The following is a 14,505-nucleotide window of genomic DNA, read 5'->3' on the forward strand; positions in this document are numbered from 1 at the left end:
GGCTGAATAATTTTGCACGCCCAATTTTTTCAGTTTTTGATTTGTTAAAAAAGTTTGAAATATCCAATAAATGTCGTTCCACTTCATGATTGTGTCCCACTTGTTGTTGATTCTTCACAAAAAAATACAGTTTTATATCTTTATGTTTGAAGCCTGAAATGTGGCAAAAGGTCGCAAAGTTCAAGGGGGCCGAATACTTTCGCAAGGCACTGTAGTTACTCTAGTTCCAGCTTCTAAGAGTAACAGAGGATGTGGTGGTAGGTAAGAGTCAGCCATGCGTTATAATGCCTTAATGCAGTGACATTAAGGTGACATTAATATCTATGTAGTAATGACTGGATTTCAATGTGAGGAGATTATAATTTTTGGGTGATTTTTTTGTTGTTGTAAAAAACACAAACATAATTTCCTAAACAAAATAGATCCAAAAAAAATTAAATTCAGAGTTGTATGGAGGGAGAGGAGAGCGAGGGGGGGAGGGAGTGAGGGAAGACAGTGGAGGTTAACAAGCAAAGTCTATTTTTAGCCACCAATCCCATCCAGTTCCCCATCCAGTCCCCAAATCTATTCTGGAGTTAATTTGCTGCTGTGTTTTAGGAAATGGGTTCAGAGTTTGTGTATGTATGTGTGTGTGTGTGTTTGTACGTGTATGCAAGTGTATGTGTGTTAATTTGCCTCTGTGTTTTTAGGAAAATTTGCCTGTGGTTTGTGAAGGATATAATGGCCCTCTCCACTTTCTACTCTTTACTGAGCCCCATTTATGAGTCACATCCCCCAAGGCGCCCATACACACACACACACACACACACACACACACACACACACACACACACACACACACACACACACACACACACACACACACACACAGACATACACACACACACACAGACACACATACACATACACACACACACACAATACTTAATAAGCTTTATACGCTGTCTGTGTGCATGCATGTGTGTGTACATTCTTAGAAAAAAGGGTTCCAGAAGGGTTCTTCGTCTGTCCCCATAGGAGAACCCTTTTTGGTTCCAGGTTAAACCATTTTTGGTTACATTTAGAACCCTCTGCGGAAAGAGTTCTAAATGGAACCCAAAACGGTTCTACTTGGAACCAAAAGGTTTCTAACTGGAATCAAACACGGTTCTTCAAAGGGTTCTCCTATGGGGACAGCCAAAGAACCCTTTTAGGTTCTAGATAGACGTTTTTTCTAAGAGTGTAGGGATGTTGTCTATACTGTCTGTGTCTAGCAGGCCTACCTGCTGGTGTTTCTCAAACTCCAGTTTGATGGGGGACTTGATGCAGTTGCAGGTGTCCTGGTAGGTCTGTCTGAGGGCCAGGTCCATCAGGTGCTTATGGTACGCTCCCGCCAGGTTACCACACGTAAAGATAATGATGTTAGCCAGGATCTGATCAAGGAAAGGAAAGGGTATAGGGTATAGGGTATAGAGGAGTGGAGGGGAGGACGGGAAAGGAGAATGAATAATAAAAGAAAAGAGAATACAATACAATTAGTCCTCCTAGAAAATAAATATTACTCACAGACTGGTATATTTTACCAGTCAACCAATAGCATTCCATCGCATCCGCTGTGCATGCAGTCACCTTAGATGTGGACTCGAGTCACATGACTTGACATTTGATGACTTGAGACTGGACTTGATTGAAAATTCAATAACTTGTGACTTGGCGTCGACTTGGAGCCTCAAGACTCGGGACTCGACTTTGACTTGAGACTGATTACTTAAAATTATGTGGCCGGGTTTTGTAACGTTTTGGCACTCATTTTGTGGCACATAGTCTAAGTGGATTAGGCTATTCTCCACACATCCAGAGACAGTGTAGCACGTTCTCCCAGTCCTCCCCTCCCCTCCCCTCTCCTTGCAAAAAAGAAGATCGTCTAGTGAAACTCACACTCGGCCCTCTGATTGGACCAGAAAACTGTCAATCAACAGTCGCTTTGCTTATTCGATCTGGTTGCCTACAGATAGGCCTACGGCAATGCACCACATTTTGTCTAAAAAAACATCTGTTTCAGAACCAATAAAAAGGCGGGCTCACATATCCAGTTTAGTGACAAGAAAGAGCTTGTTTTATTATATCCGGTTTAACACAGTATCCTGCCTACCTACGTTAATATTATCCATATAAATACAGTTTAGCAACCTGCTATGGACGCATCTTTGCCAGAACAATAGGCTACCTGGTGATTTCATTGATCATATTTCAGATAGGCCTAGTTTGGGTGGGTTATAATGATATATATAAATATATATATATAAAAATGATATACCTCAGTGATAGCTGTAACTTCACACTGACTTCAATACGTAGCTATGGGATGAAGATGTAACATTTTCTGGCGAACTAATTACGATATTTGTGAGGAAGAAAAAGGTTACGGACAGATCATGCTTTCCTTCCGATCCTGCAACCCCCCGTTGCACAGAGGTAGGCCGTATGATCCTACTAGGTCTGGACTCCAGAGAAGTGACAATGTGACATGATATCCCTAGTTGACATTGACTACTAACATTAATGACTTTAAGCTCAAAATGCTGGTGTGAAACGCAGTTTATTTATGTATCTTGCGTTTTTAAAATGCATCACCGTTTATGGCTGTAATGACAGACACCTTGGCGCAGCGATTGTGCGTTCTTTTTTATTTCATCCTGTGCGCACTTTTTCGCCCTGCGTGCATGTCGGGCGCTGTGGTCTCAAGCTTTCAACCACTCCTTTAGGGGGGTCGCGGGTCAAAACGTTAAGCGAATAGAGTGATGATTTGATGTACAGCTGTAAGATCGGGTGCAGCGCCACCGTGACATTGTAGGGAGAGAAGATTGCCATAAATAAATATGCAGCTCCAAAACTTGATGAAGAATATTATCTGTTACCTTGCGAGCTCACCAGCAATGGGGCGTCAATCAACAATTACTAGCATGGGCTTAGTGGTCTTTTGGTATGCCAAAGTTGCTTGGAACTTTTGTTTTTAAAAGTAATTATTATATAATAAAAATGTTCTGTAGAAAAAAATATGAAAAGGGCTCTCTGGTAGCCTCAATAAATAGACATTTCGTGACCTTGGGACAATAAGGTTCTATCTGCGCAAAGCATAGTTCTGAGATATTTAGCATCAAAGTTTTCACATCCCAGATTTCAGAACTTTTTGATAGTGAATTCTTCTTTCATAACCCATGAAGGTCCTCACCTTAAAGGTATCTAAAGTACAGAGTATCAAAGTCCTGCGACATTTATACATCAGTTTTTGTAGGGGTGTGCAATCTCAGATAGAACCTTATGGCTCAGACATGTCAATCTGGGTTCAGCTATAAGGTTCCAGCTGACTCTTCTGAGTTAGACATGTTCAGTTTTTAAGAAGACCAGTGGCGACGTGTCATTCAGGGCTGTTTTTTAAAATTTGTTTCCTGTTTTGCATGTTATTTTAGCATTAATATGCTTCACATATCCATTTGCAAACAATGTCAAAAATAAATCATCATTGAGTTAATAGCCGCATACAAACATGGTCTCTTTTTTGCTTTCTTAAGTAGAGCAGCTCCAAAATGCAGGTGTTTCAGCCTAGTTCAGTGTTTTCTGTGGTGGTGGGGCAGCCAGCGGAAAACACAGCGCGTAGGGATTGGTAATGTTCCCTAGCTGCAACGTGATTGGCTAAGTGTTCTGTCACTCATGGGGACACTACGTCGCCGCAAAATCTACGGGTAGAGCTACAAAATTGGGTGTTGCCGTGAACTTACATTAGAAGTGCCCATCCAAGAAGGCTCAAGGTTATTGGCCATAGATAAAATGACATCAAATCATGTTATCTACCGTAGCTTTGATTGGACTGATCATGTCAACATCATACTTTCAAAATCTTAGCTAGCAAGCTAGACAATTGACACAGCGTCGTCCGGGTTCGGGGAGGGTTCAGTCGTCCGGGATGCCCTTGTCTCATCGGGCTCTAGCGACTCCTTGTGTTGGGCCGGACATCTGCAAGCTGACTCCAGTTGTCAATTTGACAGTGCTACCTCTGAGACATTGGTGCGGCTGGCTTCCTGATTAAGTGAGCAAGAAGCAGTGCGGCTTGGCTCTCAAATTTTGGCAAGTCCGTAGGGGAGTTGGAGCGATGAGACAAGATCGTAACTACTAATTGGATATCACAAAACAGGGGGTTATGCCATGGGCTAGGAAAGTTTGAATACATTGGCCATGCTATCAATCTAGCATGACTTCTGCCACTTTAAAAACAACTGGAAACTCAGAACTGGAAAATCTCAGACTTCAGTGAGTTCAAGACAACTGGGAACTCGGATAAAACTAGGTCTGACTGGGAAAATACGGAAAATCATTTTTAACGGTCATCCAACTCTGAATTCTAAGTTGGGATTTCGGGCCTCTTTCTGGAGCCCACAAGAAGGACCGCCGCATCACCTTCCTGTTCAAGTGATTACAGCACAACAAAGTGAGTCCAAAAATGTATTGTATGCTGCTGCATAAATAATGTAATATGCAGGGAGATCTAAACTGTAACCAAGAAAGTAATACTAAGTGTATGTTGTGTTGTAAGCTGTTAGTAGCCCATGTCTCTCACCCACATCTTTTGTAATGTTTAGTGCTTAGTTGTATAGTGGCTTTGCTGGCATGCATCCACCCAGAAAAATGTGTTTGCCCCACTAAGATTTACATGCTATTTTACCAAGATAGTCAGAACACGTCATCAAATACATTAAGAAATGTATTATGATCGTCAGACAAATTACTGTCATCACTGAAAACGATGTGACAACATAATTTACTTGAAGATTTCTGACATTGTTGTTTTTTTGCTTGCGGGCCATTATTGCTGGCTAGACTAGCGAGACCATACTTAGAGGGACATGGCAAAGACGTGTTCTGATTGGTCCATATGTATTTGTGCAGGCTTGTGATTGGATTGCATATTTTAGCTTGAAGCGCCAAGCTCAAATGGATTTATGTAGATAGAACTTTCTAGTTTTGACATAAAATGTACTTTTTCAGAAATCTCCACAGACATATGAAGAACCATCTAAAGATCTGTTATATGTGACTAACTCATTTCTGACTAAAATGTCAGAGAGAACCTTATAGTCCCACGGTCTCAATTTGTAGTTGAACAAGACATTGCATGTATAGATTTTTTAAAACTCGGCTCGAGACTCGACTCAACTGCACGACTTGGACTTGACTCGAGATTTGACCCGTTCTACTTCTGAGTCGACATGATACTCAGACATTAAGACTTGAAACTAGCTTGTGACTTGAATATTATTAGTGACTTGGTCTCACCTCTGGCAATCCCAGTGGCATCACACATCAGAGAGACCCCCTAACTGGGCCTCATACAGACATGATGAAACGTCACAATGGTCAGCTGGTGGAAAAGCAGGGGTATAGAAGAACACAGACGCTATTGGAGACTTGAATCAAATACTGAAAGAGTCACCTGTGAATGACTCAATCAAGAGAAATACAAATCTCTCTCATCTCCTCCCTCTCTCTAACACACACGAAGATGAGACTCATAAAGATAAGGTTAGTGGTTGACGCCAGTGCAGATGCAGTCTCCTATATTCTAATCACTCAATGTCCATCTATACAACTCAATAACACATTATTGCCCTATAAACCTGCCCTAGTACACACATCTTGTTCATTTAGTTCCCCACTAGGTCAACATCACGCTCATCAAAGCCCTGTAAATAAATAGACACAGGTCTTTAGAAGACCAGGCAATAAGTATGTTTATTACATTTACGTTTATTTACAGAGACCTCGAAAGGGTTTTTCCAGTAAACCATGGTGTATGTGTGTGTGTGTGTGTGTGTGTGTATGTGTGTGTTTGTGTGTGTGTGTGTGTGTGTGTATGCAGGCACACAAACATGCACCCTTCAAAGTCTGTCACACGCTTGGCAGGCATGTACCTGCTCACACGCACGCATGCACGCACACACGCACACACGCACAGACAAACACATACACGTTTGTTTACCTGAGAGGGATTGAGACTGGCTGTGGCTGTGTGTGTACCTGTGTTTGCATGTGCACTTGCCTGCCTGCCTGCACGCACAGGTATGTGACAGACTTTGTGAGCAACATCCTAGCCTTTTATTTCTGCATAGGCACTAATATTGTTAGCATTGACCAGCAGCACAGACATAATGACCACTAAGGCCTGCTGTAGCTCCACTGACCTAGCTAGCTTCTGTAGAGCAGGTTATTGTGATCAGTTAATTTATTCAAAGGCTGCATCCCAGAAGGCAGGCTATCCCCTATGTTGTGCATTACTTTTGACCAGGGCCCATAGAGAATATGATGCTATTTGGGACAGAGGCTCAGCCTCTAGCCCCGGCCCCAGTCAGTCTTTATAGGACAGTTCATTTAGACTGAGAGCTCTACTCTGGTAATGAAGAGTGTACTGAGGACACACAGAGTAGAGGGAGACAGAGAGAGAGAGACAGAGAGAGACAGAGACAGAGACAGAGACAGAGACAGAGACAGAGACAGAGAGAGAGAGAGAGAGAGAGAGAGCCCCTGGATAGAAGCAGTTTTACGTTTCTTGTCAAGAGTCTTGCCCTGAGTCAAAACTGAGTGGTTTCTGCTAGGTAGGCCAGGCAAAGCTGATAGGCTCATAAAAAGGAGCTTTTTGGTCTTAATTAAAGGTTAGGGTTAGCAGTGTGGTTAAGGTTAGGGATAGGTTTCAAATCAGATTTGATGACTTTACGGCTGTTCCAGCTAGAGACCAATCTGCAGAGCTGCCTCCAGTACATGAGTCATCTCAATAAATGCCAATGTGCTGGATAGAATGGGTCTCAATGAGTCACACACACACTCAGCTATTCCAGCTCTGTTCGAGGGCACTCTGTAAAGGTATGACTCATCATCCGCAGCTCAAACTGACTTACCATTAGGCAGAAGAGGCAATTGCCTCAGGCCTCACATCATCAAGGGGCCTCATGAGCTGTGCATAAAAAGTAAATACACAAATATACATATATAATAAATAAATAATAATACAATAATTTCTCCATTTGAGGGCCCCCATGTGCCCCTTGAGACATAATAAATAATAATCATTTTAAAATCCTCATCAAAATCCATCTGTTTAAGCTAGAGATATCTTTTTTGCATGGTCTGTGTCTCAATTCCATCTGAGGTGAAAGGTGGTCGAGCTATGGCGTGTTTGTCAGACCAGGAGACATCCCGAAAATCTGTCTTCTCACGAAAACGCCTATAGCGTCCGAGCGGTTTGGGCTACATACTAATTTGAATGGAAAGATGAGACTCTCACGCCCACGATGGTGTTTTTCTGTTTTGCTCTATGACCCCCACAAGTGTCACGGGACTCGTCTGAATGTAAACCGGTACATGGGCCAAAACATTTTGGGAAGTGAACAGGGCATTTCCATGTAAAAAAAGGTATACAGGTAATTCCACAGTAAAAAATAAAATAAATCCTGAGCTTTCTTATATCTCAGATACAGAACAGACACTTTAAAAATGTCTTCCTTTTGATAAAATGTTTGACTATCTGGTTTTCCATGTGTGAATTTGTTATTCAATGCGTTTCTATGGGCTAATAGCAGTAAGGCAAAAAACATCCAGCAGTAAGGCAGAAAACAATTCCATATGATAGCTTAGTAGACACCCAGCCCTGGGCCCATAGACTCTAGCGGGATATAATAAGCATTTCTTTAGTAAAAGAATGCTGCTGATAATACTGCTATTGTTGTCACGGCAGAGGCAGTGGGCATGTACTGTATGTGCAGCCCATGTATCTGATGCTGGCATGTCATACTATTTTTGGCCAGACAGCATCAGATACATGGTGTGTGTGTGTGTGTGTGTGTGTGTGTGTGTGTGTGTGTGTGTGTGTGTGTGTGTGTGTGTGTGTGTGTGTGTACTCATCCATCACTTTGCATTCGTGCATGTGTGTATGTGTTTAACAAAGGTGTGTGTGTGTGTTCTCTTACCTGCCACACCAGTGGTTCAAAGGCCTCTGCAGTAGACGCCAGACACACACTGAGTGTGATTGTGTGTGATAAACATGTGATGATGCTGGCTATGACTGCTCCTCTCATGGAGAACGGCAGCATGGTGTAAACCACAAACACTATGAACAGGAAGAAGGAGACCTGGGAGAAAGGAAGACACAGGATATTACAGGGGGACACTTTAACATGTTACACCACAAACAGTGTGAACAGGAAGAATGAGATCTGGGAGAGAGGATGACGTAGGATATTACAGGGGGACACTTTAACATGTTACACCACAAACACGATGAACAGGAAGAAGGAGACCTAAGAGAGAGGAAGACACAGGATATAACAGGGGGGACACTTTGACATGTTACATCACAAAAAGTAGGAAGTCATGGGGAGATTCTCAATTGGGGAGAAGTTTGTCCTCTCCTTGACTCCTCAGTCCTCCTCTCCTCCGTGACCCAGAAAGTGATAAGTGGTTGAGTGGTCAAGCAGTGTCAATTCGTTAGTAGGCAAACAAAGGAGTCTGCTCCCCTCCTCGATTATCTACTTCGGCAGAGGATGCACAAGGTTATCCTCGCGGTGTCCACGGTCATTATATCCGCCACACCCTCTTTGAATCAGCTGTTGTTTTCTTGAAGGAGAAAAGCATGCACACATTTTAAAATGATACGCATCTTATCCTTTTAGCATTCAAATATCTTGCTAAATTCATTTTTTATCATTTTACACATTTATTGTGAGATTCCACCCCTTTAAACATCCTTTGCCTGATGGAGAAGGAGGGTCTCATTTCATACAAGCGCCACGTTTCCTCTTCTCGACTCTGCTCCTCGATTACATTTGAGAGGACGGAGGAGAGCAAAACAAATTGAGATTCTCCCATTGAACATTACAGGGAGACAATTTAACATTGTCGGATTCAGGGTTAACTTTGAACATTGAGATATTAAAGACATGATAGATCAGACGCATAGTACATAAAGGAGTGAGATCTGTAGAAAGACAGAGTGGCTGTGGAATGTGCTGGGTGGATGGGAGAGAGCAACGGGAGTGCGATAGGTGATACGAGAGGACATCTGTGGATTAGGCGAAGGAGGGGTTGAGGTCAGGAGGTTTTTGCACAAAAGTACTTTAAAAAATAGAAAATAATTTGAGAACAAAGTGGAAACATTTTAAGAATAAAGCAGCAATAAACTCCAAATTTAATTGAGAGAATAAAGTAAACATTTTAAGAATAAAGTCACAGTTCTATTTCAAGATGAAAGTAGGGGATTTGGTTAACTGCATGTCTCCCTGGCTCCCTGTTGCTGTGCAGGCCACCACTGGACTGTATTAGGATGTAGTGCCTGGCCTTAATACACTGAACGTTCTGTCAGTCACATCACTATTCTGTGTATGCAGCCTAAATGTAGTCCTAAAATATTATGAGGTTATTCGCCTCCAGCAGTGGTCACCAACCTTTCGATCGCGATCGGCTGGTCGATCTCCAAGGTATTCCTAGTCGATCACCAAACATTTCTGTAAAAAAACTATGATAAAGCCTTGCATTCCTATTTTTTTACTTGTTTCATTCTGTTTGAAGTAGGTGCACTTGATTCAGCAGCAATAGTGCCGGGAAGGCATATTGTTCCCATTTTGAATAATTTTATGTGTCTGAAGGTAGAACACCGGCTACCCGGCAGGCCCAGAGAGCAAATCAAGTGCACCTATAAGCCTACTTCTGGCCAATCAGATAGCTCAGATCACCGTGTCTGCAGTTTCCTCAATCCATAGATTGTAAAAAATTGATACTGTGAGATTACGAATACAGTAAAAGTTGTTATTCAGCACCTTTATAAACCATATAAACTTTATCAGCCACCAGCACTGCAGCTGCAATGAATGAGTATTGCAAAGTGTTCCGATAAACGTGCGTTGTTATTGTTAGCGGCTGGTGTCTTTTTTTAAATATCAAGGAATATTCCACTTTCTCTGGTCATAGGAGTAACAATATTAATTTGTTGCATGAGGAAGAAATAATTCAGTGCGACTTGAGTTTCGCCATTAGCTGGAACAGTCTTTTCTCAGCAGAGGGAAGGCTGACTATCAGATGTAGGCCATCAGTCCAGTAAAGAAATCTACACAGTATATATAATATATATACAGTACATGTAACCAACTTCATATAGCCACGCAGAAGAAAGGCACACGGACACCTTCACTTCAGGTTGACTTGGTTTTTATTTGCAGTAAAAGACATCAAACAGTGATGACAGGCATTGACAGGACGGTCAGAATATCTCTCTCAGACTGAAGAGCAGGCAGACCAACTTTCCAAATAGGGGAGAAGCACTTAAAACCCACTAGTTGTTCTTTCAAGGAAAATAACGGGTCTGAAGTCTGAAGGCCTCTCGTATTGCCAAACTTAATACAATGGAAGCAAATATTCTTATGAATTCAGCAACACATAATGAAAGGAAACTTTATTACTATCGCCCCTTTTCATGAAGTGAATGGTTTCACCCACTACTCTACCCGGGAACTGCGGCCTTCTTTGATATCTACATTGCACGCAGCGCGAGCGAGGTTGATGGAAACTCTACATTTCCACTTTGTCACACTCACCCCTGTAGAATTCCATCAACCCATACAGACCTTAAAGACACATTACTAAGGCGGGCACTTAAATAAACTACAGTGTTTATCACAGCTGCTTTTAACTTCAGGTGTCAGCCTGTGGGATGACCTACTCTGAGTCTGGACATTTTTATATTTTTGTTTGGTTTTCTGTCCCGCTGTTAAACAGTACAGTGGCTTAGCGATTTCTGAAAACCCTTTGATAAAGTGGGAGTAATAGTTCATCATTCTGAGAAATGACTGGACCCTCTTCAGTCCAGGGGTTTTCCCATCCATCTCCATGAGGATGTCATCTCACTGATGGCCGTCCCTTTCCCCTCGTCAGTCTGAATCCCTTTTTGAGACGTCACATGGCCCAAGAATTTCATAAAACGCAGAAGGAAGTGCCACTTATTTGGGGCAAGCTTCAAATTGTTGTTTGAGAGTCTACTGAAAACCAGCTCCAACTGTTCCATCATCTAGATAGCACAAAAGGGAGAGATAGTTCTGGTCTCCAAAGATTGACATCATCATCCTGCAAACATAACTGGGCTGTTGCAAAGGCCCTGAGCCATTCTGTTATATTCTAAAAGGCCAACTGGTGTGGTAATGACTGTGTATTTACGATCCTCTTCCTGGATGGGAATATTGTAAAATCCAGATGTCAGATCCATTGTGCTGAAAAGGCAGTTTACCCCAATGACGGCAGTGGATCGTCTTGATTTGTTAGGGGATAAGCATCCTTCTCAGGTCTCGCATTGAGCCATCAGGAATCTGTACAGATTCTGAGTTCACCATTTGGTTTCCAGACAAGAACAAGAGGGTATGCCCACTCACTATTCGATTTCCCGAGGAAGACACATTCTTCCATTTCCTTCAAGATTTGTTTCAGTTTTTGGAAGTCACATGGTGGCACTCTGGTAAGGAAGTCTGAAAGGCCTCTCATCGTTCAGTCTTATTCTATGCACAAAGTCTCTTGCTTCGCTACATTCTAGTTTCCCTCCGGAAAATATGCTGTGATATTTCATAACCAGGTCTGCCATCTTGTTTTTCCATTCATCTGATACTTCACAGGAGGCAATGTCAACATCAGTCAGACACATTTATTTCAACACATCAGCATATGTGCGTTCTGTTCAGTTGTGGTTCCAATTATTTTCTATGTGGCATCTTGTTTATCATAACATTGTCCACAGCAGCTGCTGTTTAACTCCAGGTCTTCTAAAGCTATACAGGAGAAGACTGTACATCTGCCAGTTTTGCATTGTGCTTCAGTGTAACTGGGCAATCTTGGAGATTAATGGGGATCCATTTGTCACCCCAGAGTGGGCATACAGTACGACCCACTAACAAACTCCTCTGTTCTCCACAGTACGTTGTGGGCTCTCCAATAACAGGACTGCCAATGGAAAAGGGCCCTTCTCCTTTCAGCCTACCCCAGACTAATTGTTCATGTTTTGGGGATAGTGTCACACACCGGTTGAGAACGACAGTGGCAACTTTTTTTTCAGGCATTTTACTTTGTTGCCATCGGTCAACATTTGTCAGTGTGCTTAGAAGTGCATCTGATTCATCAGAAAGGCCATTGGCTGGTTGTGATATTGTTTTCCAATATCCCTCTGTACTTTTCAATAGATGGAGGACATGTTTCAGTACATTTTATTGTTAGATCAGAATCGCCGTCATAATCATTGGCCTGTACAGAGAATTAAGTCAAAACCACATGTCCAAATCCCCATCTCCTTCCATGGCTTTGGAAAGGGCCGATGTAGCAAGCTAGCTACTGCAGGACATCAACACAAGCAGACCAGAAACACACGTTTTTCTGAAAATTACATTTCGCTTAGGATGTCATTTGATTGGTGTGGAGCCAAATCCAAATTGCCCCCCCCCTTGAGGGGAATTTAACTGCTCAAATGCTTGTTGGTCATCAATCAATCAAATGCTACGGTAGCAACATGTCAAACTATTTTGGTCCAGGTAGCATCAGATACATGGGCTACACATACTGAGACAGAGGGGTGCTGTTTCCCTTGCTCGGATGATTTCTCTGGTGAGATTCAGCCACATGCAAATTAACGGAAAATTATGAAAACACAGAGACCAATGACAAATTATTATTATTATATAATAACAGCACCGGTCAAAAGTTTTAGAACACCTACTCATTCAAGGGTCTTTCTTTATTTCTTTAACACTTTTTTGGTTACTACATGATTCCGTACAGTGGGGCAAAAAGGTATTTAGTCAGCCACCAATTGTGCAAGTTCTCCCACTTAAAAAGATGAGAGAGGCCTGTAATTTTCATCATAGGTACACTTCAACTATGACAGACAAAATGCGGGGAAAAATGGTGGAAATGGTGGAAAATAAGTATTTGGTCAATAACAAAAGTTTATCTCAATACTTTGTTATATACCCTTTGTTGGCAATGACAGAGGTCAAACATTTTCTGTAAGTCTTCACAAGGTTTTCACACACTGTTGCTGGTATTTTGGCCCATTCCTCCATGCAGATCTCCTCTAGAGCAGTGATGTTTTGGGGCTCTTGCTGGGCAACACAGACTTTCAACTCCCTCCAAAGATGTTCTATGGGGTTGAGATCTGGAGACTGGCTAGGCCACTCCAGGACCTTGAAATGCTTCTTTCGAAGCCACTCCTTCGTTGCCTGGGCGGTGTGTTTGGGATCATTGTCATGCTGAAAGACCCAGCCACGTTTCATCTTCAATGCCCTTGCTGATGGAAGGAGGTTTTCACTCAAAATCTCACGATACATGGCCCCATTCATTCTTTCCTTTACACGGATCAGTCCTCCTGGTCCCTTTGCAGAAAAACAGCCCCAAAGCATAATGTTTCCACCCCCATGCTTCACAGTAGGTATGGTGTTCTTTGGATGCAACTCAGCATTCTTTGTCCTCCAAACACGACGAGTTGAGTTTTTACCAAAAAGTTCTATTTTGGTTTCATCTGACCATATGACATTCTCCCAATCTTTTTCTGGATCATCCAAATGCTCTCTAGCAAACTTCAGACGGGCCTGGACATGTACTGGCTTAAGCAGGGGGACACGTCTGGCACTGCAGGATTTGAGTCCCTGGCGGCGTAATGTGTTACTGATGGTAGGCTTTGTTACTTTGGTCCCAGCTCTCTGCAGTTCATTCACTAGGTCCCCCCCCCCCCCGTGTGGTTCTGTGATTTTTGCTCACCGTTCTTGTGATCATTTTGACCCCACAGGGTGAGATCTTGCCTGGGGCCCCAGATCGAGGGAGATTATCAGTGGTCTTGTATGTCTTCCATTTCCTAATAATTGCTCCCACAGTTGATTTCTTCAAACCATGCTGCTTACCTATTGCAGATTCAGTCTTGTGTTATGTCATAGTTTTGATGTCTTCACTAATTTTTCTACAATGTAGAAAATAGTAAAAATAAAGAATAAGTTGGTGTTGTAAAACTTTTGACCGGTAGTGTATATATATATTTTTATATTTGGGGAAGACTGACTTCCCTTGGCATCCATGAATACACACTACTTCTAAAATAACAACCCAATGTTAATCTCCCAGGACAAATTAGCTAGCAATAGCAAGCTAGCTAAATGTCCATGAATGTTTCATGTGTGTTTGACATGCCCCCAAATGAGTACAGTTGTTTCACAGTTGGTTTTTATATTTTAACCTGTGTGTGATGATCGTATCTGGTGTGGATGGACAAGATTAACATGCGTGCGATAGCAAGTCTACTCATCATACAACAGTGGTATTGTGAACCTTGAGCAGCACAGATCTGTTAAAAACAGCACAAATCATATCACATGTTATAGTTATAGCAATACTGATATACAGTGTACCTGGATCAGAACAGGAAAGGAGGAGCTGGATGCAGGAAGTAAACAAAACAGATAG

The 14,505-nt window shown here is 42.2% G+C and overlaps 1 protein-coding gene across 3 annotated transcripts in view; it reads right to left on the bottom strand.

Moving 5' to 3' along the window:
* adcy2b (adenylate cyclase 2b (brain)) overlaps window positions 1-14,505 on the bottom strand; it is an 83,046-nt gene that overhangs the window by 47,086 nt on the left and 21,455 nt on the right. For all 3 annotated transcript variants that reach the window (XM_031793343.1, XM_031793345.1, XM_031793346.1), the window contains exons 3-4: window positions 7,995-8,156; window positions 1,263-1,412 (exon numbers count right to left, since the gene is read on the bottom strand). In XM_031793343.1, the coding sequence (XP_031649203.1) occupies window positions 1,263-1,412; window positions 7,995-8,156 (312 nt within the window). The remainder of the gene's footprint in view (window positions 1-1,262; window positions 1,413-7,994; window positions 8,157-14,505) is intronic.

This window comes from Oncorhynchus kisutch, linkage group LG17 (genome assembly GCF_002021735.2).
Source record: "Oncorhynchus kisutch isolate 150728-3 linkage group LG17, Okis_V2, whole genome shotgun sequence".
NCBI lineage: Eukaryota > Metazoa > Chordata > Actinopteri > Salmoniformes > Salmonidae > Oncorhynchus > Oncorhynchus kisutch.